We start from the raw sequence: 23,863 nt of genomic DNA, 5'->3' as shown, positions 1-23,863 counted from the left end.
TGCATCGGTGTTTGCTGAGGTCCCACCAGTGGTACTTAAAGAAATGCCAAAAGGTCAGCAGCAGAACGTACCGATTGTAAAATATGAATTGAAAAAGCTGTTTCCCCGCTGGGACCCTGAAGATTCTTCAAACCACTCTAGAAATTCTGATCCCCCTCTTGCAGTCATATGAATCAAACCGACTGTACAGACTCCATTCCACGTGGAGAATATTATTGCCTTTTGTGAAGCTGAGACTTATTGAAATCTGAAAATATATACTTTCGTCTACTACAGCAATGTATCTGAGTCAACTGTTTTCTTGTGAAAGGGAAGAGAAATAAGAGGGTCAGGTTAGAAACAACAGGACAAATATATAGAGCGCTCCCCTATTGAAGAATTTAAGTATTGTTGTTGATTTCCTGTCTTCTTTCGTTTGGCCCGTCATGGGTTCCGCTACTTATGGAAGATAAAAATGCAGTTTGAGCTTTTGAGAAAGGGGAAAAGTTCATGGTAAGCAAAAATGTGACACTATGGTGTGGTTGAGTGACCCTGCCCCCGAACAAAGCCAGCTGCCAGCCACACCTTGGAGTGGCACCGCAAGGCCTTGAGTAACTGCAAGAGGGTGGTGCATCATCTCTCTATGATTTTTTACATTTAAATGTTTTTGTTCTTTTATGTAACCTACCCAGGCCAAACCCAGATGGCGCTGGGCCAATTGTGCGCCGCCCTGTGGGACTCCCAATCACGGCCGGTTGGGATACAGCCTGGAAATGAACCAGGGTGTCTGTAGTGATGGCTGCAGCTGGCCATATACCCTATCCTATTTTAAGACCCACGTGCCTGTGGCCGAGGTAGGTCTCAAGGTGAACTGTCAACTTTGCTCTTATATGTCATGAATTTGTGACAGATGAGCTCAACTGACCCAGAGGGTTAACAGACAGCCACAGGACGACAGTACAGTATGTGCACTACAAGCATGGACAACATGAATTACAGTTCAGCATAGTATAGTTTATTCATTCTGACAATATTCATACAAAATATTATTTAGTTCTATAAGCTAATACAAAATCAATGACTACTGACAACTTTAACTGCTTTGGTGGATCCAAAAAAGGTTGTTGCATATTGTAAAAGGATGAAGTGCCATGGGCTGAACTGGAAGAAAACTACGAATTCGAGCACAAATAATAGGCATGTATGTATCTGAAATAACTGCAACCCTTATCATAATGGCTTCTAAAGTACTTCCATCCTGTCCCTTCATCCTGACTGCTGAATGCAGAATTTCAGAACATTCCAGGCCTTGGATTCACCATGTCCCTCGTAATCTTTATCAGCTGTCCAGTGGTGTCAATGTGTTACTGCCTCCACCCCCTCATTCACAGTTGGAGTTGGGCTCTCCTGACCCACCACCGTTGACAGCAGAGGAGTATCTATGTCGCTGGAGCTTGGTCGGGGTCAAGGCGTTTCGTTGGGTGGAGGAGCGAGATGATCGGGCGAAGCAGAAGGACAAGGACTTGGAACTGCTACATTCATAGTTCCTATCCTGAGAGAGGGAAAGACGGAGGGAGGGAGGGAGATAATGAAAGAGACTGTGATAGCATGTTCATTTATTGGGTATATTTGATCATTTATGTCTAAACCAAGCAAGCAAACTAGTATGTTATGTGGAATAACATACATTAGCCACTAGTTCAGTATGTATTCAGTGTGTGGATCCTGTGTTGGGCAGGCCTACTGTACTTACCTCCAGTGTCACGTTACTCTCCAGGCTCGGTTCTTTTCTGACAGCCTGGTTCTGACTGGGGCATATATGGCCCCGGCACGCTTCCTCTCTCTGCTTCATGAACCTCTGGTTCACAATCCTGGTGACATTGTCGTTCCTGTGTACTGGTGCAGCAGGGGGACGAGAGGGCCCTCGCTCTAGGGTTTTATGAGTTGGACTGCATTTCCCCTTCTGACCCCCGCCTGATGCTGATGCTGGGGCTGGCTTGTCTGCCCGACCACTCATTTTGCGTAGGAACTCAGTGACTAGGCCGTACCGGTTGGCCCCGGCAGGTTTGCTGGTGGGTTTAGTGTTTCCACCACTGCTCAACTCACTGTTTACTGTACTATGGTGGACAAGCCCTGGACCGGCTCTGGGATTGGTGGGGCGGGCCCATGTCGACCCAGCTGGACCACGATGGGACAAGCCCCATAAAATACGCTCGCTGCCTGGGGTGGCAGAGGAGGCGGTGGAGGAGTTGGGGGTTGTGGTGTTGGACATGGTGGTGGTGAAACCAGTTGTGGAAGAAGGGAAAGAGCAGGAGGGGGAGATGGAAGATGCAGAGGCAGAGTGTCTGCGATACAGTTTTGGGGAGGTGGAGCCAGACTTGGGCCTTTCTGTCCTACCTGGGAGCCTCTCCAGGGAAGTAGAAATCTGTTGAGCACGGGCAGAAAGCCGTGAAGGGGAGGCTCTCACTGCACCTATACTGTAGGACCCATCCGTCTGTATACCCACACTCACCATCTGTGGGTGCATCTGGGTCTGAGTCCCTGAGGTGGCCACATCCACCGTCCACCCCCCACTCATGATCACCCTCCCCTTCCTCCTCTCTGGCGAACTGGAGTGAACTGCCTGTCGTAAGCTAGCTGTCATCTCCTTCATGTCGTCGCTTAAGTTAGCGGAGAGCCTCAGACATAGGGGAGTGAGAGAGCTTTGGGACGTACTAAGTCTGGTGGAGATTACACTGGTAGTACCATTTCTATCAGTGTTGGAGCTGTGCCTCAGATGAACCAGATGGACTCTCCTTGCAGACAGGGGACTGTAGTAAATGCGGAGGACGGTCTTCTCTGGGGCAGTGTGGCTCCTGTCCAGGGACAACTGGTCCAAGTGCAGATTGCGGAAGCTCGGGGGCATGATGGGATGGTCCCAGGTCTTAAACGGGTCCCCTCTGTCCAACTGAGCTGCCTCATGGCTGAGATAGCACCAGTTCTTCTTATTGGACCCAAATGTAGAACTTTCTGGTCTGATCTTATTTCCTGTCTGTGAAGAAATAAGAGTCTCTGCAGATTATGGTGGAAAGAACAGAGAAACACATGGAAAACAGCCATGTAAAAAAAAAATGTCACAGACTCACTGGGCCTTGACTTGCATTTCTGTCTTTCTCCTGGCAACAGCTAAAATACTTGCAATAGTTTTTATTTGATTTAAATTGCTATTGTGTTTGCCAGGAAAATAATATTCTATACATTAAAATGTAATCATGGAGACCAGAAACCTGTTTTAAGTTATCATTCAACATGTGGTGGGAGAAACCACTTCCCTGTTTAGCATTTTGCACATTTATAGACGTACATAGGATAAACAGAATGTGAGGGTTTTACGATCGAAATGTAGCCTACTATTGTCTTTGGACAACTATCCTCAGACCACAAGCTCAGGAAGTAGAGTGAGTTACGAGTTCAAGGCGTTTCTTTTCTACCCACACTTCATTCCAAGTTTCTCTCCCACACTCTGCTTGTTATCACCCTCTTTCTCCCTTTCACCCTCTTTCTCCTTTTCTCTCTCCTTTTTCCTTCCTTGCTCTCATTTTCTTGCTCACACATTTCCCCCCTCTGTCTCTGTCTGAGTCTTGTGATGTCGTCAATGCACATGCCGGTCCAGCAGTGCTGCTTTTGGCAGTAGCCCCCACAAGAGCTTAGCCTAAATACTATGGCACAATTGATCTTATGATGGCTGTACTGATTGCAGGCAGGCCAGGGGGAAGCCCTGCCAGATAGAGGCCATCAGCTGGGCTTACTGCTGAACCACATCCCATCACATGCTACCAAACACAACACAGGACAGATGAACAAAAGACTTCCTTACCTCAGTCATCTCACTCTGTGTGTCCATAGGGTGACTTGGCTGGACTGAATAACCCTGTGCCCTAGTCTTACCAGTGTTGCACTCCATCTGAGTTATTACAAGGAATGGGAAGGTATTACAGTCTGTGATGATTACTCAGAATCAGGATATCTGTCTGATCCCCTCCTTGCCTTCGAACATAACAGCGGTGTATCCCTCATTCTACGGGACAATGTACTTAAAGGGCCACTTTTCAACCTCATATTCAATATCTCCAGCACAATACCCGTGTCTACATATGTGAAAACGGCGGGTTTCTATGTTTTGTAGTAAAACATCTAAAGTTACAAAGTGTTCATCAAAACGTGGGGAGAAAGAAAAGAAAGATATTTCCCTGGTGCTGGAGATGAAGGATATGAGGTTTCAAAGTGGTGGAATTGCCCTTTAAGTACCATATCACAGTCATATCGACGTATGTAATTGGACAGTCACTTCATAGGCTGAGCCCACAGCGTGACAGTAGCATTAGCTTACCTTGGAGATTAAGCCGTTCCAGTCTGATGCCCATGTGGCCTTGGAATCCTGTCCTGCTATACTGTCCTCTGAGTCCTGCAGCTCTGTACCCAAATACTGCAGCAGCCCGTGTAGCATAGACATGGTCGTGGGATCTCTGCTCTGCAAAAACCAACAGTAAAACATAATCTTGGCTTTCATGATTACTTGCAGAAAGAAAATTATATATGAACATTTCAGTTACAGTATGTTGCAATTCATGTTCCCCTACATTGCCCTCCTCTCATACCTCCTTGTCCCCCAGGCCAGATCCCTTCCTCAGACAGTGCTGATGGAGGACCCAGAGCATCTTTAAGGTCAGCTGCATCATGGGGTCCATGCAGCTGTCCAGGTGGTCTGACTGTGTTGCCCATTTCACTTTCTCCTTTAGCACTACTGTGCACAGGCCTTCGCCATTTTCATGCTTGGCTAAGACCTCTGTGTTGTTCTTTGTTTCCTGATCAGCCAGGGAGGGGATGGTGATGGGATCCCCGTCAACCCTCAACTGTCCTCCTGGTGTCACCAGGCTCTCCACCCTCACAATTAAGGCCAACAGCATGGCCTTCAGAAGCTCCAGAGCCTCATACAGGTGGCCTTGCATGAGTGGGTCCAGAGCCAGAGGCTGGGCTTTACCCTGAGGGTAAGACTTTGCCCGGGGGAGGTGGGGAGATAAGGCAGGGGACCTGTGGCCATTTTGGGTTGGTGAGGCAAGAAGTTGGATAGCTGAAGTCACAAGGCAGGCATGATCTCGCAAGGCAAGGAGGGCCTCATGATGTTTCACATTCAAGGCATTGGCAACACTGCCTCTGCATGTATCACTCTGCTGGTTGTCCAGGGGCTCCCGTTCCCCACCTACAGGCCCCTCTCGAGGGATCTGTTTGAGGGGACCCAGCCTCTCTGTCTGGGATTGGTCTCTATGCTGTATTTCAATCACCTCCTCCTGAGAACACTTAATCACGCATCTCCTCTGTCTCTCCCTCGCCACCTCCTCAAACTGGATGTACTCCATTGTCAAACCCCTTTCACCTTCCTCTGCATCCCTAAGATGGGCTGGTGGTAAATCCCCATGTTCCCCGACACCTTCCTGCAATGACTCCTCTTCCTCCTCTCCTCCTACTCTTCCACTATCCCTCATGTCGCTCATCTCCGCCCGGAGGCCACGGTTCTCCACCTCCAGCTCTACGATACGGCGGCTCAAGAGCGTTGCTTCCTCCTCCACCAGCCGCAGGTGAACCTTGACCTCTGCCTCCCTGGTGTGCGGGGACTCCTCAGAGGAGTGGGCAGCAGCGTCTACGTCTCCGTAGGCTGAGCGGAACTTTGCCAGTTCCTCACGCATGCCCTCACTCTCCGACACCATCTTGGCCAGCTTCTTGCACATGAGAGATGATTCCTCCTTGGCGAAGTGGAGCTGGCACTTCAGATCAGCACTGTCATCCTGAGGAGTCAAATCACACAGACATAAAGAATCCTACTTGTGATATGCCGTCGTAAGCTATTTAAGATGCTAATAACATGATAATAACATTAAACTTTTACCTGAGACGACAGCTTCTTCTCAGTCTTGTTGGTTGGTGATCTGACATTTTTTCTCTTCAAAGAACTCTGTGGAGTAGAACAAATGTCAAAGAATGTTGAAGATTCGACAGTAGTATTCACAGCGTCGTTACCACCCAATGAAAACATGACGGAGGAGAAGATATATTTGTCAAATGTCATCCAACAATGAACCCCTCTTTCTTTCAGCTCTCCTCTCCTGTCTCCTTCCTGTCTGTCTGTCTTTGACCTTCATATAGACATTCTGACAGGAAATCAGTGTTTTCTCACAGCATCTGCAGTGTCCAAGAGACACAAACCAAGAGAGTCAAAGTACATATGTACACAAACTCACTATTTTTCTCTCTCTTAGAAAGTTCCATCAGAGTGCAACATTTCATGTATGAGTTGGTATGTTTACAGAGCTGAGTATGAAATGAATGTAGGCTGGTGTCACCGTGTCAGTCGCTGTCTGCAGCTTTGTCTGTTGGCAGGCAGGGGTCAGAGGTTAAAAGAACTAAAAATAATAATCTTACTGAGGCGTTGCAGTGGGAATTACGAATAAATAAGCACATTAACCTAACCCTATCTGTTGGTCTGTAAATGAACGAACCAGAGGCAGTGAATAGTGAAAAAACTATAATTGCCAGTAGTACTGTATGATTCTGTATTTTATATATAAATATTATGTGAGTCATTTCTACCCTTCTGGATTCAGTTCCATAAGCATGGCAGCAAACCACACAGACAACTTGCAGTAACAGCAGTTCTTCCATGTTGACTAGCTTCCCTTGTACTTGTCTGCCCAGATTAGGTAATCTAAGTAGATTTCCTAGTCAGGATCAGAGGGAGTAGCAGCTGAGCTGATGCCAAAGCACTGAATCCTGGATTAAACTAAAGCACGTGTTGATGGACTGCACTGCACTATAATAAAAGACCTGGGCTCCTCCATGGCCACCAGTTGATGACATTCAGTGATAGTATGCCAACATGCCAGGACCTAAACCACTAATTTTGATGCTGTAATACATCCTCCTGACCCAGATTTACCCATGCTTAAAATAACCATAGGAGAGGGAGAGGGGAGTCTTGAGAGAGCTATTGCTCTATTTTGGTCCATCTTTCTTTCTCGCTCTAGTCCCTGGTGCAACCTGGTCTCAGAGAATTTTGTATCATTCTGTACATAAATCCAGGACACTCCGTTTAGTATGATATGTTACATTTGGTATGGTGTGTATTCGTTTGTGGATGTCCATCACCCATTTCATATGATATGTTACAAATTACAATTCATATTATATTACCAATTCTAGCTAGGTGGCTAACTTTAGCTAGCTCGCTAATGTCAGCTAGGCTTAAGGTTAGGGTTAAATTTATGAGTTAGGTTAAAGGGTAATGGGAAGGGTTAGCTAAAGGAGTTGTTAGGGTTGAGGGTTAGCTAAAAGGGTTAAGTAACCATCTGTCTTATGTAATCATACCAAACGTAACATATAATACGAAATGGAGTCTCGGATTTATGTACAGAATAATATGAAATGCCCTGATACCAGGTTGCCTGGTGAGAAGAATGTCAGCTGTGCCCCCCATGTTCAGCCTCCTACATGCCACACCCCTCTACCACACCCACCGCCCAGCAGTCAGCTGCTAGCAATGTCCTCATTCTTCATCCCAGCAAAGCCCTAGGATCCAGTCAGGGTCATGTGTCACCTCACTTCAGAGTGACAGCAGGATGATGGGGGAGTACCAATCTGGGTGAGATGGGGCAGCTGTAGTGTATATACTAGTATATGAAGAAATAGGACTCTGGACCAGAGCACTGTGGGTTAATGGTGGGGTTATGTTTAAAAGGATACCACTGAGGGCAGTGGGTTAAACTAATACAGTGGGTGGTAGATAGTAGTAGTTGATGGGGGTGTATAAAAATAGTAGTACCTCTCTGGCTTTCTCCATCTCGGCCTGCAGAACTTGCTTCGCCACCTCCAGCTCCTGCTGCATCTCCCGCAGTGCCTCATTCTCCCACTCTAGCCGGGAGTTCTTCTTCTGCACTGACTCCAACTCATTGTGTAGGCGGAGGGATACACTCTTTGCTACCTGTAAACAGAAAAACCTGATAAAGCAATGACTGACAATAATTGTCCTCACTATAACTGCCTTCATTAGCGGTCGTTATTGTCGTAGTAGTGCATTCATTTCGTAGATTTTTTATTGGAAAACAAAAGGTCCTTTCTCAGATATTAGCCTAAAGAACAACAACACTGTTATTGATGTCGTCATTGATGTAATAAGGTGAATGAAACATCACTGGAGGGGCAACCTGTGATCACACACAGAAACACCTAAAAGCCTTTTGCAAATCTGACAATAACTCTATCCTCCTGATTCCTGCTTACAAGCAAAAACTCAAACAGGAAGTACCAGTGATGTGTTCAATACAAAAGTGGTCTGATGAAGCAGATGCTAAACTACAGAACTGTTTAGCTAGCACAGACTGGAATATGGATTCAGTCGATAACATTGAGGAGTTTACCACATCAGTCACCGGCTTCAGTAATAAGTGCATCGACGATGTCGTCCCCACAGTGACCGTGTGTACATCCCAACCAGAAGCCATGGATTACAGGCAACATCTGCACTAAGTTCAAGTCTAGAGCTGCTGCTTTCAAGGAGAGGGACACTAATCCGGACGCTTATAAGAAATCTCCCTCCGACGAGCCATCAAACAGGCAAAGATTAAATACAGAACTAATATAGAATCCTACTATGCCGGCTCTGACGCTCGTCGAATGTGGCAGGGCTTGAAAACTATAACAGAGGGAAACCCGTCCGCGAGCTGCCAAGTGATGTCGAGCCTACCAGAGGATCTAAATGCCTTCTATGCTTACTTCAAGGCAAGCAGCACTGAACCATGCATGAGCGCACCAGCTGTTCCGGGTGACTGTGTGATTTCGCACTCCCGTAGCTGATGTGAGCAAAACCTTTAAACAGGTTAACATTCACAAGGCCAGACAGATTACCAGGGTGCGTGATCAGAGCATCCGCTGAAAGTGTCTTCCCTGACATTTTCAACCTCTCCCTGACCCAGTCTGTAATACCTACATGTTTCAAGCACACCATCATAGTCCCTTGAAAGTCATGTGCAATGGCTCACATCAACACCATCATCCCACACACCGGCCCAACAGATCCACAGATGACACACTCTCTATTGCACTCTACACTGCCCTCTCCCACCTGGAAAGGAAGGACACCTACACTACATGACCAAAAGTCTCATTGAACATCTCATTCCAAAATCATGGGCATTAATATGGAGTTGGGCCCCCCCTTTGCTGCTATAACAGAATCCACTCTTCTGGGAAGGCTTTCCACTAGATGTTGGAACATTCCTGCTGGGACTTGCTTTCATTCTGCCACGAACATTTGTGAGGTTGAGCACTGATGTTGGGCGATTAGGCTTGGTTCCCAGTCTGCTTTCCAATTCATCCTAAAGGTGTTCGATGGGGTTTAGGTCAGGGCTCTGTGCAGGCCAGTCAAGTTCTTCCACACCAATCTCGACAAATCATTTCTGTATGGACCTCGCTTTGTTAACGGGGGCATTGTCATGCTGAAACAGGAAAGGACCTTCCCCAAACTGCTGCCACAAAGTCGGAAGCATAGAATTGTATAGAATGTCATTGTATGCTGTAGCGTTAAGATTTCCCTTCACTGGAACTAAAGGGCCTAGCCCGATAAACAGCCCCAGACCATTATTTTTCCTCCACCAAACTTTACAGTTGCACTATGCATTGGGGCAGGTAGCGGGTTCCTGGCATCTGCCAAACCCAGATTCCCCAGTCGGACTGTCAGATGGAGAACCGTGATTCATCACTCCAGAGAACACATTTCCATTGCTCCAGGGTCCAATGACGGCGAGCTTCACACCACTCCAGCTGACGCTTGGCATTGCGCATGGTGATCTTAGGCTTGTGTGCAGCTGCTCGGCCATGGAAAGCCATTTCATGAAGCTCCCAACGAACAGTTATTGTGCTCACATTGCTTCCAGAGGCAGTTTAGAACTCGATAGTGAGTGTTGCAACCAAGGACCAGACCATTTTTATGCGCTATGAAATTCAGCACTTGCCGGTCCCGTTCTGTAAGCATGTGTGTCCTATCACTTCAGTAAGGCCATTCTACTGCCAATGTTTGTCTATGGAGATTGCATGGCGGTGTGCTCAATTGTATACAGCTGTCAGCAACAGGTGTGGCTGAAATAGCCGAATCCACTAATTTGAAGGTTGCGTCCACATACATATAGAGTACATTCGGAAAGTATTCAGACCCCTTGACATTTTCCACATTTTGTTACATTATAGCCTTATTCTAAAATTATTTAATTGTTTTTTCCCTCATCAATCTACAGACAATACCCCATAATGACAAAGCAAAAACTGTTTTTTAGAAATGTAAATATCATATTTACATAAGTATTCAGATCCATGACTCAGTACTTTGTTGAAGCACCTTTGGCAGTGATTACAGCCTCAAGTCTTCTTCTTGGGTATGACGCTACAAGCTTGGCACACTGGTATTTCTCCCATTATATCTCGCATTCTTTTCTGCAGATCCTCTCAAGCTCTGTCAGGTTGGATGGGGAGTGTCGCTGCACAGCTATTTTTCAGGTCTCTCCAGAGATGTTCGATTAGGTTCAAGTCCAGACTCTGGCTGGGCCACTCAAGGACATTCAGAGACTTGTCCCGAAACCACTCCTGCATTGTCTTGGCTGTGTGCTTAGTGTTGTCCTGTTGGAAGGTGAACCTTCGCTCCAGTCTGAGGTCCTGAGCGCACTGGAGCAGGTTTTCATCAAGGATCTCTCTGTACTTTGCTCCGTTAATCTTTCCCTCAATCCTGACTAGTCTCCCAGTACCTGCCGCTGAAAAACATCCCCACAGAATGATGCTGCCACCACCATGCTTCACCTTAGGGATGGTGATAGGTTTCCTCCAGATGTGACACTTGGCATTCAGGCCAAAAAGTTCAATATTGTTTCATCAGACCAGAGAATCTTGTTTCTCATGGACTTTAGGTGCCTTTTGGCAAACTCCAAGTGGGCTTTAATATTCCTTTTACTGAGGTATGGCTTCCGTCTGGCCACTCTACCATAAAGGCCTGATTGGTGGAGTGCTGCAGAAATGGTTGTCCTTTAGAAGGTTCTCCCATCTCCACAGAGAAACTCTGGAGTTCTGTCAGAGTGACTATTGGGTTCTTGGTCACCTCCCTGACCAAAGCCCTTCTCCCCCAATTGCTCAGTTTGGTTGGGGGGCCAGCTCTAGGAAGAGTCTTGGTGGTTCCAAACTTCTTCCATTTAAGAATAATTGAGGCCACTGTGTTCTTGGGGACCTTCATTGTTGCAGACATTTTTTGGTACCCTTCCCCAGATCTGTGCCTCAACACAATCTTGTCTCGGAGCTCTACGAACAATTCCTTCAACCTCATGTCTTGGTTTTTGCTCTGTCAACTGTGGGACCATATATAGACAGATGTGTGCCTTTCCAAATCATGTCCAATCAATTGAATTTACCACTGCTGGACTCCGATAAAGTTTTAGAAACATCTTGAGGATGATCAATGGAAACAGGATACACTTGAGCTCAATTTCAAGTCTCATAGCAAAGGGTCTGAATAGTGACGTAAATAAGTTATTTCTGTTTTTTTATTTTATAAATGTGCAAAAATGTCTAAAAACCTGTTTTCGCTTTGTCATTATGGTGTAGTGTGTAGATTGATGAGTTGTTTTTCACACCGAGAGTGTGCAAATCTGTCATCAAGGCAAAGTGTGGCTACTTTAAAGAATCTCAATTATAAAACATATTTTGATTTGTTTAACACTTTTTTGGTTACTACATGATTCCATATGTGTTATTTCATAGATTTGATGTCTTCACTATTATTGTAAAATGTAGAAAATAGTCAAAATAAAGAAAACCGCTGGAATGAGTAGTGGTGTCCAGACTTTTGACTGGTACTGTGTATATGTACTCTGACATTGCTTGTTCTAATATTTCTATATTTCTTAATTATTTAAAATGTGTGTGTAATGTTAGATATTACTGCCCTGATGGAGCTAGGAACACAAGCATTTAGCTACACCCGTAATAACATCTGATAATATGTGTATACGACCAATAACATTTTAGTTTATGTTGATTTGACATTATAGTGCATGGAGAATGGTCTTATTTCGATCAGGAAAAAATAAAGTAGATGCTATTTCCACTTGGAACCGGTAGGTTCGATAGACCTTATTTATGGTTTCAAAGCATGTAAAGGTAGTGGAATTATTAGGGAATTAAGATCAGAATAGGGTGTATCTGTAGACACACCTCAGCTACAACTTCATTTATTCGATCTCCACCCCAAACGAATAGCTGGTGAAAAGCATGATGTTCTCATGCTTAAAGGGATACTTCAGGATTTTGGCAATAAGGCCCTTTTATACACTTCCCCAGAGTCAGATGAACTCGTGGATGCCATTTTTATGTCTCTTTGTCCAGTATGAAGGAAGTTAGAGGTAATTTTGTGAGGCAATGCTAACTAGTGTTAGCGCAATGCCTGGAGGTCTTTCAGTCCGTTGTGTTAACGCTAGTTAGCAATTGCTCTAGGGCTACTTAGCAACTTCCTTCAAACTGCACACCGAGACATAAAAATGTTATACACGAGTTCATCTGACTCTGGGGAAGTGGATAAAAGGGCCTTATTGCCAAAATCCTGAAGTATCCCTTTAAGTTCAAGGTCAGAATACTCATATAGAGAAAAGTGCATAAAAAGGGAATTACGTTTAATTTGCACGCACTTAACTCGGGTTGGAATTTCCCCCTAAATTATTATATTGTGGAAGATATTCATTCTCCCAACGAGAAAATGTATTAAACACAGATACTATACTTTTGTTAAAATATCTACTTTTTAAACTTGGTGGTAACACACAGAAAGAGAAAATCCATGTGTTTGAAAAATGTAAGGAGTGAAGGGGGAAGCCAAGGGTATCAAATTCACTGCCATGCGGCTGGTTGGTATTCTATTACAACACACAGCTGTGCAAATAAAATCAGCATTTCAACCTCCAACAGAGGAATCAGCCCACATACCAGTAAACTTTCCACAGTGATCTGCTGGGTTATTTGGTAACCCAGCATTGGGTAAATATTGGACAGAACACACACTGGGTTATTCTGACCCAGCCAGTTGGGTTGCGTGAATATCCCTACATATTCACGCATGTAGGGGATATCCTGCTTTCACTGGTACAGGCCGGGATCCACGCCTTTTGCGTGAAGAAAATACGCCAGAAAAGGGACCTGAAAATCTGAAGCGAGCGAGTAAACTCCCACTCCCTTCCATTCATTGGAAAATAAAATTGATGACCTATGATTAAGATTATCCTAACAGGACATTAAAAACTGTAACATCCACGAGACGTGGCTGAATGGAGATATGGACAATATAGCGCTAGCGGGATTTTTCATGCACCGGTAGAACAGAGACGCTACCTCTGGTAAGACATGGGTGGGGGTGTGTGTCTTTTTGTCAATAACAGCTGGTGAGCGATGTCTAATATTAAAGAAGTCTCGAGGTATTGCTCGCCTGAGTATCATATGATAAGCTGTAGATCACACTACCTACCAAGAGAGTTCTCATCTGTATTATTCGTAGCAGTCTATTTACCACCACAAAACGAAGCTGGCACTAAGACCGCTCTCAACCAACTCTATAAGACCATAAGCAAAGAAGAAAATCCTCACCTAGAAGTGGCGCTCCTAGTGGCCGGGGACTTTAATGCAGGCAAACTTAAATCAGTTTTACCACATTTTTACCAGCATGCAACCAGGGGGAAAAAAAATCCTAGACCACCTTTACTCCACACACAGAAATGCATACAAAGCTCTCCCCGCCCTCCATTTGGCAAATCTGACCATAATTCTATGCATCACTAAGCTAAGGACTCTGGGACTAAATACCTCCCTCTGCAACTGGATCCTGGACTTCCTGACGGGCCGCCCCCAGGTGGTAAGAAGAGTAGGCAACAACACGTCCGCCACGCTGATCCTTAACACTGGGGCCCCTCAGGGGTGTGTACTTAGTCCCCTCCTATATTCCCTGTTCACCCACGACTGCGTGGCCAAACACGACTCCAACACCATCATTAAGACACAACAGTGGTAGGCCTGATTACCGACAAAGATGAGACGGCCTATAGGGAGGAGGTCAGAGAACTGGCAGTGTGGTGCCAGGACAACCTCTCCTTCAATGTGAGCAAGACAAAGGAGCTGATCGTGGACTACAGGAAAAGGCGGGCCGAACAGGCCCTCATTAACATAGACGGGGCTGTAGTGGAGCGGGTCGAGAGTTTCAAGTTCCTTGGTGTCCACATCACCAACAAACGATCATGGTCCAAACATACCAAGACAGTCGTGAAGAGGGCACAACAAAACCTTTTCCCCTTTCAGGAGATTGAAAAGATTTGGCATGGGTCCCCAGATCCTCAAACGGTTCTACAGCTGCACCATCGAGGGCATCCTGACCGGTTGCATCACCGCCTGGTATGGCAACTGCTCAGCACCTGACCGTAAGGCGCTACAGAGGGTAGTGCGAACGGCCCAGTACATCACTGGGGCCAAGCTTCCTGCCATCCAGGACCTATATAATAGGGGGTGTCAGAGGAAAGCCCATAAAATTGTCAGAGACTCCAGTAACCCAAGTTATGGACTGTTTTCTCTGCTACCGCACGGCAAGCGGTACCGGCGCCAAGTCTAGGCCCAAAAGGCTCCTCAACAGCTTCTACCCCCAAGCAATAAGACTGCTGAACAACTCATCAAATTGCCACCGGACAATTTACATTGACCCCCACTGGTGATCCCTTTGGTACACTCGCTGTTTGTTTGTTATCTATGCATAGTCACTTCGCCCCCACCTACATGTACAGATTACCTCAACTAGCCTGTACCGGTGCCCCCTGTATATAGCCTCCACACTGACTCGGTACCGGTGCCCCCTGTATATAGCCTCCACACTGACTCGGTACCGGTGCCCCCTGTATATAACCTCCACACTGACTCTGTACTGGTGCCCCCTGTAAATAATCTCCACACTGACTCGGCACCGGTGCCCCCTGTATGTAACTTCCACACTGACTCTGTACTGGTGCCCCCTGTAAATAACCTCCACACTGACTCGGTACCGGTGCCCCTGTATATAACCTCCACACTGACTCGGTACCGGTGCCCCCTGTATATAGCCTCCACACTGACTCGGTACCGGTGCCCCTGTATATAACCTCCACACTGACTCGGTACCGTTGCCCCCTGTATATAACCTTCACACTGACTCGGTACCGGTGCCCCCTGTATATAGCCTCCACACTGACTCGGTACCGGTGCCCCCTGTATATAGCCTCCACACTGACTCGGTACCGGTGCCCCTGTATATAACCTCCACACTGACTCGGTACCGTTGCCCCCTGTATATAACCTTCACACTGACTCGGTACTGGTGCCCCCTGTATATAGCCTCGTTATTGTTATTCTTATTGTGTTACTTTTATTATAACTTATTTTTTTGTCTGCTTGGTAAATATTTTCCTCTTCTTGAACTGCGCTGTTGGTTAATTAAGTAAGTATTTCACGCTAAAGTCTACACTTGTTGTATTCTTGCGCATGTGACAAATAAAGTTTGATTTGATTTGATGTTGGGTTGTTTGGATTATCCAAACATGGGCTATTTCAACCATTAGTTGGCGTTTTATTCACTTCATGCTGGGTTGACCCAGCAGCTGCTTAATGTAATCCATAGATTATTTTCAGAAGGTGTGGCCTATTAGGGGCGTGGCTTTCAGGTAATCCCACCAATGAGAGTAAATGTCATTCCTGTTCATCAGGTTAAATTTGTAAATTACAAATAAACATTTTCTTTAATATTTTTGCACATTATACATTTTTATATTAAATGAATAACATTATTGCACTGAACAAAAATATAAATGCAACATGTAAAGTGTTGGTCCCATGTTTCATTAACTGAAATAAAAGATCCCAGAAATGTTCCATACGCACAAAAAGCTTATTTCTCTCAAATGATGTGCGCAAATTTGTTTACATCCCTGTTAGTGAGTATTTCTTCTTTGCCAGGACAATACATTCACCTGAAAGGTGTGGCATATCAAGAAACTTATTAAACAGCATGATCATTACACAGGTGCACCTTGTGCTGGAACGACAATAAAAGGCCACTCTAAAATGCTCAGTTTTGCCACAGATGTCTACAGTTTTGAGGGAGCGTTGACTTCAGGAATATCCACCAGAGCTGTTACCAGAGAATTTAATGTTCATTTCTGTACCATAAGCACCCTCCAACTTCGTTTTAGAGAATTTGGCAGTACGTCCAACCGGCATCACAACCGCAGACCGCATGTATGAAGTCGTGTTGGTGAGCGGTTTGCTGATGTCAACGTTGTGAACAGAGTTCCCCATGGTGGCGGTGGAGGTATGGTATTGGAAGGCATAAGATACAGACAACAAACACAATTGCATTTTAACGATGGCAATTTGAATGCACAGAGATACCATTTTTTAAGGTATCTTTGACCAACAGATGCATATCGGTATTCACAGTCATGTGAAATTGATAGATTAGGGCCTAATGAATGTATTTCAATTGATTTATTTCCTTATACTATCTGTAACTCAGTAAAATCTTAGAAATTGTTGCATGTTGTGTTTATATTTTTGGTCAGTATATTTACATATTCTAACAAAGTGGTAACTATCCCAACATTTGGATATGCATAAGCTTGTGAGGAACTCATACACTTGTGTAAGCCTTGTTTAAGCTACAAAAAGTGTCAGTGTTCAACCTTAACATACGCACACTGGAAAACAGCATCTAGTGGTTTAAGTGTAGACATTGCTGCAAGCATTTAGATAATATCCCCATAATCTAATATAGACATAAAAGAAGGTTTGTGCTCTCTTGACAAGAGTGGTGGTGTTGTTGGTCCATGACAAGTGCTCAATTACGAGGAATTTAACTTGTGACTCTCTACTGCAGTCCTGTTCATGTGGATTGGGGCATGTTCCATCCTCTGCTTTTTGAAGTCAACAATCACTCCTTTGTTTTGCTGACATTGAGGGAGAGGTTGTTGTCATGACACAATGCCAGTTCACTTAGGTTCTCCCTATAGGCTGACTCGCCTACAACCGTGGTGTCGTCAGCAAAATGGATGATGGAGTTGGTGTCATGCAAAGTCACGCAGTCGTGGGTGAACAGGGAGTAGAGGACTGAGGACACACCCCTGGGGGGCCTATGTGTTAAGAGTCGGTGTGGAGGAGGTGTTGTTGCCAATCCTCACAGCCTATGGTCTGCCCTTCAGTAAGTCCAGGATCCAGTTGCAGAGGGTGGTGTCGAGACCCAGGGCTCTGAGCTTGGTGTTGAGCTTGGAGGAAACAATGGTGTTGAATGCTGAACTGAAATCAATGAACAGATGTGTTACGGCCATGTGAATAGCAATGGAAATTGTATCTTCTGTGGATCTGTTGGAGTGGTAGACAAATTGGAGTGGATCCAATGAGCCTGGCATGCTGGCCTTGATGTGGGCCATGTCCAGCCTCTCGAAGCACTTCATCATGACCGAGGTTAGCGTTACAGGACGCTAGTCATTTGGGCATGTCACTTTGTTTTTCTTCGGCACTGGGATGATGGTGGTCTCCTTAAAGCATGTGGGGACTACAGCCTGGGACAGGGACAGGTTGAAGATGTCCAAGAAGACGCCCACCAGCTGGTCAGCACACTCTCTGAGGACGCGACCAGGGATATCATCTGGGCCGGAGGCTTTGTGAGCATTCACTCTTTTGTGCGTTTTCAACTCGATATTAGGAAGGTTTTCTTAATGTTTTGTACACTCAGTGTTCCTCAATGTTGATGGATGAGTCCTGAGTGGGTGAATCTTTGAACATATTCCAATCAGTATTCTCAAAACAATCCTCCAGCATCTCACAGCGCAGCTCCTCCATCTCATCCTGGACATGACACCAAAGACATCCTCTCAATCAGCATTGTCAACAGCGCCTCACTTTTCTCTGTGTTGGTGGCTTCCTCTTGTCTTGCTGCTTGTAGGTGTGGAGTAGGAACAGGGAGACATGATCTGATTGGCTGAAGTGGGGGCAGGGGATGGCTTTGTATGCGTCACGGATGTTTGTGTATACATGTTCAAGCCTGCTGGATCCTCTTGTGGGGCAGGATACATGTTATTGATATTTTGGGAACATTTGTTTTAGACAGGCTTGGTTAAAAGTCACCCGTGACAATAAAGACTGCTTCCGGGTGAGATTCTTGCTGGCTAATGACCTTGTAAAGTTCATTGAGTGCCTTGGTGTTTGTTTGTGGCGGTATGTACACAGCTGTGATAAAAACACACATGAATGCCCTCTGCATATAGTGGGTTCTGCATTTTAACATAAGAAACTCCAGGTTGGTTGAACAGGAGCTCACAATGTGTTCAACTTCAGTACACCAGCAATTGCTTATGAGGAAACGTACCCCTCCCCCCCGACTATTACCAGAAGCTGCCGTTTGATCCATTTGGAATATGGAGAAGCCATCTGGTTGATTAGCAGAGTCGAGGGTATTGTCCGTAAGCCACATCTCACTAAAAGCAAAGACACAGGATTCCCTGATGTCCCGCTGCGATTGCAGCCTTACTCGGAGTTCACAATATTTACTTTCCAGCGATTGGACATTAGCCAGCAGGATACTAGGTAGAGGAGGCTGTGTAGGCCGTCTTTTAAGCCTAGCTAGGAGTCCCCCTTTCCTTCCTTTTCTTTGTTGCCGGCATTGCCTTAGGTCATCTCGGCCAGGAGTAACAGGTAAGCTTGCTGTGCGGGGGAACAAAGAATCCAATGTAGTATTCTAGATCTGGGAGGCTGAGAGATAAGTTTGTAGCTTCCAATTCATGATCCAGACGTGTTCTCAGTCGTAGAAAACTATTGCACGGACATTCTGATCAAACAAACTAATAATTGATGCAAAAATAGCCTTAAAAAGGAAAGTCGAGCAGGAACCGTCAAGACACGCGCTCTCCTCAGCGCCCTCATCTCATCACAGGTGCCCAAAAATAGCTATCTGAAAGCCACGTCCCTACTAAGCCACGCCTATAGTCTTCTGATATGTTTTTTTTTAACAACCCAACTAAGTGACCCAATACCTGCAACTCAACAGTTGGGTCATCCAAACAACGCACTATTTTGTTATGTGCTTGATTTAACGTCTCTGTCACACAACTTCCACCACAACAAATAAACACAAACAAAAGCTGCCACACACACAAGGATTCATTAAAATACCTACTCCAAATATTTTGAAGCCCATCTGACAGGATTTGGCTGAGCCATAACATTGTTAAATACTGTAATTACGAGCCATAACATTGTTAAATACTGTAATTACGAGCCATAACATTGTCAAATACTGTAATTACAGTTTAATGTGCACTTATAAAACTAAGACATAGGATGTGAGCAGTACAGTTGCTCTAAAACGTTTTGGACTCATGACACAGTAGAGTGGTATTTGGTACAGCCATTCAAGGGGCTTTTCAAGGGAGTTTTTACATTGACTGGAATACTAATGACTCACTCGACTCCACTGATAACATTGTGCAACATAGCAAGAGATGGAGGGTACAATCCTTATAGGAGAAAGATGCCTGAAAATCAAAAGTTGCTTTGAGTGAGCACTCCACATGCACACATAGCTGCGAGAAAGAAGGAGTGCTGAAGCACCCCCTGAAAAATCGGGCAAAAAAAATATGAATAAACCTTTTTCACAAAAGCAGTGCACTGTGCCTTTAACAGTCTTGTATTAGCAGTTCAATATAGCCTTCTGTAGCAGCAGGGGGAAAAAATGTAGCTTGGCCTTGCAAACCTTGTTGTAATCTGATAGCCAGGGGTTCATTTAATTGGGAATTGGGAGCCCTCCTTTTTCGTGACCAATCGAAACCAAAAGCTGTTTTATTGCTATTCAAATATAGGTTGTGATAACTGTAAACCTAATTGTATTTCCATTTATTCGCACAGTAGGCTAATGTCATTTTGGTTTCATTTGGTTTCAACTTGCTATTTAGAGCGTTTCCCTAAAATACATTTTGGACTTCGAAGACAATAACAATTGTAGGCTAACAAATGTGCATTGTCATACAGTGACAGAATGATAATTGAGATAATGCAGCTAATGAATGATTAGTTGGGATAACCTTTTTAACTTCTTGGTGTAGTCCTACCTGCCTCTGGTATAATGCGTTTCCACCTCTCACTCTATCAGTCTTGCTTGTCCATCTTCCTGAATTAAAATGAGATATTCTAGCAGATCAATCTAGCTGGAAAAACATAATTGAATATTGCTAAGTTATTTAGCTATAGTGTGGATGTAGAGCTTTTTATTTGTATAGAATGAGCACCCAGATTACAACATGTTGGTTGGAAGTGCCAGAGACAGTGACACTGCTGTTATAGTAAACTGTATGTGTGGTTCCACAAGGGTGACTTCATTTAGCCTATGACAAGGGGTCTGCAACCTTTTTCATTAGCGTGACAATTTACAATTGATCCTACAATTTCTAAAGATCTGCGTGCCAGTTATGATTTTCATATAAGCATTGTAGGATACTCAACTCTGCCCAAAAGATGTATCACATTTTTCTTCATTCCTTGATTGAGTTTGTTTGTCTTTCTGCATCCTTGTCGATTGTAGGACTAAGTCATTCCTTTGATGTATACCTTTTATTTAAATGCATGTTTAGGATTTATCTGGCATAGTTTGCATTCGCAGTCAGCTTCTTTTTTCTTTTTTTTTAGCTCGGATTACTTTCACATTGATATCGGTATTTGAATTCGGCCTTGATAGCGTGTATTATGCATCTATTTCATGTTGCATTGTATGCTCTGTTCCACAAGTAGGCTAAATGAGTCAATGTTGACTATGTATGATGAGGTTGAGTAGTACATTGTACACGCCATTCCACAGACCTTTAAACCTAATATAAACCTAATTGCAGTGATAATGTCTGTGGGACATTTTTGTTTATTTTTGCGGTTCTCCAAATAGCATTTTAGTGTTTCAAAATTGTGTAGAAACCCAGTAAATGAGCTTCAACTGTTGGGTGTATTTCTACACACCCCACTTTGCCATAACCTAGGTTTAGCTGAACTGAAAAGCCACACACACACACACACACAGACAGATGCTTCACCTTGACGTCGTGTTCCAGGGAGCGGACTAGTTCCCCGTCCACTTGGCCTGTCTGGGCCACCCTGAGGCTGCGTCGCTCGGCCTTTCGGAGGCGGTACTGCAGGATGCGACACATCTTATTGGCCTGCTCCAGCTGCAGCCGCAGCTCCTGCAGCTGATACACCTCATCCTCCAGGAACAGATCCCGCATCTCCAGCATCTCACAGCGCAGCTCCTCCATCTCATCCTGGACATGACACCAAAGACATAATCTCAATCAGCATCAGCAGCAGCATCATCAACAACAGTATCACCATCATCATCAGGCTACTTTATTAGGCGACTTTATGCACAACCAAGTGTCAGTTCTTAAGGTGGAACTGTTTAATTCGTTTTTTTCTTAGTCAAGCGCCTAATGTTTGTGTGTGTGTATCAAATCTGATTTTATTTGTCACATGCAGCGAATACAACGAGTGTAGACGAATGACCTTTCAAACGTTGCAGTTTTAAAAAGCAAGATTCCGGGAGTACCAGTACCAGATCAATTTGCAGGGTTCTACTTTTTGTTTTGCTTTACCGCAACCTTGAACAACCCAGGTTGGGATACACACCCACTGTGGATATTGACTTTTGATGCTCCTTGAGTGAGCGTGCTGCTCCTGCAGTCACGTGTAAGTAATTAAGGTTGACACGGCCAATTACATCAATATTTAATCGGCTCTGCTAAGGAAAGTCTGGCCCTCTTACCCTGACAACAACTAATGTCAAGAGCGTGACTGCGTTGATGTTTCAATAGTCCACTTCAGTATTAAACTCTATTCAAATCAGTCGATATTCAACTTATTTTCTTTATGAAAAGGGGGGTCAAGACTTGAGGAAATGTGTTAAATAATAAAAGGCCTCGTTTTTACTGGTAATGACATGACAATTAAGTGAATCGTCTTACTTTCAAATACTCATTTTCTGATCTCAAGTCGTCGTTTTCTCTGACAAGATCCTCGTGCGTCTCGTCCACGAGCTCCCCGGTCAGTTCTGAATAAGACAGGGATGCTACGCTGACATTCAGCGAAGGAAGAAGAGACCCTCCACATCCAGGAGATGTCCAGGGATGGTTTCCACCCCTACCAGAATGCATGATGGAATTGTCATGTGATATGCCTATCCGTGTGAATGGGTTGCCTCCAGTACTCATATCGGAAACACTGTTTAGAGCATTCCCACTCAACCTGTCACTATTTGCATCTCCGTCTCGAACACTTGATCCAGTCTCGCTGCTTGGAGACAGAGTGTCCGCAGAAAGTTGGTTTTCCTCTGATGCAGTCCGAAATCCCTCCGTGCAGTCAGACATTTCAGAACTGCTGTCCGATGATGATAGCTTCCCCAAGACGCAATCTGAGTCCTTGCTCAAATCCCCCGAAGCATTTCTGGCATCAGATAGTTTCCTAAGTGTGATTTGATTATTTTGGCACTCGGTAACGCATGGCACGCCATTTCCTGTACACGTCCCTTTCTCCGATTTAATTTCATTCCCTTTGCCCACGATGCGCCGTATAGTCCCGGTTGACCTGGATGAGCCTGGGGCATCTTTGGTTTGCACACTCGATGGGGTTCGATTCTTCTTCATGCTGAAAACGTTTTGCGCCTTGGGCTGTCTTTGTCCCCGGTGCGCCTGTTTTGGCACGGGACTGTCACCATCCCTGCTGTTCATTTCTTGTCCTTTTTTATTGAAAGGAGTGCATAAAACGAAGAATTTCCCTAAATTAATGTATAAAGTCTTGTTGTTTTGTTGAGTCCAACAAAATAAACAGAATTGCCACAACTATTTTCTGTGGAAGCCAAAATCCAGACTTTACGCACAGAGCGCGCATGAACGCTGTGAAGTACGCTGTGGATCTCTCCTTCTTTCCGTCAGTCGATTAAGTGGTGCTTGATTTAAACCGGGCCAGATATTTAAGCACACCCCGCCCATTTTTTACTCGTGCACTGTGGCAAATTATGGGGTGCGTCAATGGCATTGCCATTGGAATCCCAATTTTAATTTATTCAGTTGCTGTGATGGGCTACATTTTGCCATGGAAACAGTCTATTATTTATGGACAGATGTATGAGAAAATGAAAAAGCCCATCCAACGTGTGTAGGCCTACTCAATTCTGAGGCCTATTCAATTCAGCCCTGTCTGCTGAGGTCCAGTGCGCGCATGTTCTTTTTTATTAAATCAATGACGCCCTCACGTGGCCAGAATAGAAATTAAAACATTTGCAACACTGACACTTGAACGCACACCTGTCAGGCTATCAGATAACGTGATTTAATACAGCGATTATAAATAACACCCGTTATCCTGGCCTTTTTCAGTGTCTTGTACGCGGAGAGGCACTGTAGACCATCATACCCATCATGCATCACTATTCTTCCATTGGACATAATGGTAGGAGGGTCAAGAGATTCTTCTGTGCAAAACAAATTCAAGGCTAATGTCAATCATTTAGGATATTGTCCATTAAAATCTGAACTTGAACTTGCTTTCCAAATAAACAGCTAGACCTATATGGACCATTACCATTCAAGAGGGTCACAAGGGGTCACAAAACTTTTTTATGTCATCTTCGACGATGTTAGTGGCATTGTACTGTATCCACGTGTGGTTGTACTGTGTTTAAAATGGTCAAATAAATCAAGTAAAATAACAAATGAGGCTACTGAATAGATAC

At 44.7% G+C, this 23,863-nt stretch overlaps 1 protein-coding gene across 2 annotated transcripts; it reads right to left on the bottom strand.

Moving 5' to 3' along the window:
• Nucleotides 1-983: 983 nt before the first annotated feature.
• On the bottom strand, nt 984-23,081 carry LOC110492743 (protein SOGA1). 2 transcript variants are annotated; one of them, XM_021567203.2, is made up of 9 exons: nt 22,098-23,081; nt 21,174-21,398; nt 7,832-7,990; nt 5,903-5,968; nt 4,617-5,801; nt 4,349-4,489; nt 3,836-3,922; nt 1,733-3,010; nt 984-1,531 (listed from the first exon to the last, which is right to left on the bottom strand). In XM_021567203.2, exons 1-9 carry the CDS (start codon nt 22,857-22,859, stop codon nt 1,361-1,363), a joined length of 4,074 nt encoding a protein of 1,357 aa, XP_021422878.2. In that variant the 5' UTR covers nt 22,860-23,081; the 3' UTR covers nt 984-1,360. The 2 variants fall into 2 exon arrangements, with proteins under 2 accessions (XP_021422878.2, XP_021422879.2); XM_021567204.2 differs by lacking the exon at nt 3,836-3,922.
• Nucleotides 23,082-23,863: the final 782 nt, after the last annotated feature.

The sequence above is a fragment of the Oncorhynchus mykiss genome, chromosome 16, assembly GCF_013265735.2.
Source record: "Oncorhynchus mykiss isolate Arlee chromosome 16, USDA_OmykA_1.1, whole genome shotgun sequence".
In the NCBI taxonomy this organism is placed as follows: domain Eukaryota; kingdom Metazoa; phylum Chordata; class Actinopteri; order Salmoniformes; family Salmonidae; genus Oncorhynchus; species Oncorhynchus mykiss.
The sequence above is the reverse complement of the archived record's forward strand: the minus strand, read 5'-3'. Positions and strand labels throughout refer to the sequence as shown.

Coding starts and splice junctions, on each gene's coding strand:
- LOC110492743 (XM_021567203.2), bottom strand. CDS start 22,859: ATGAACAGCAGGGATGGTGACAGTCCCGTGCCAAAACAGGCGCACCGG. Junction 3,011..3,835: donor CACAGAGTGAGATGACTGAG/GTAAGGAAGTCT, acceptor ATTTCTTCACAG/ACAGGAAATAAGATCAGACC. Junction 1,532..1,732: donor AGAGTAACGTGACACTGGAG/GTAAGTACAGTA, acceptor TCCCTCTCTCAG/GATAGGAACTATGAATGTAG.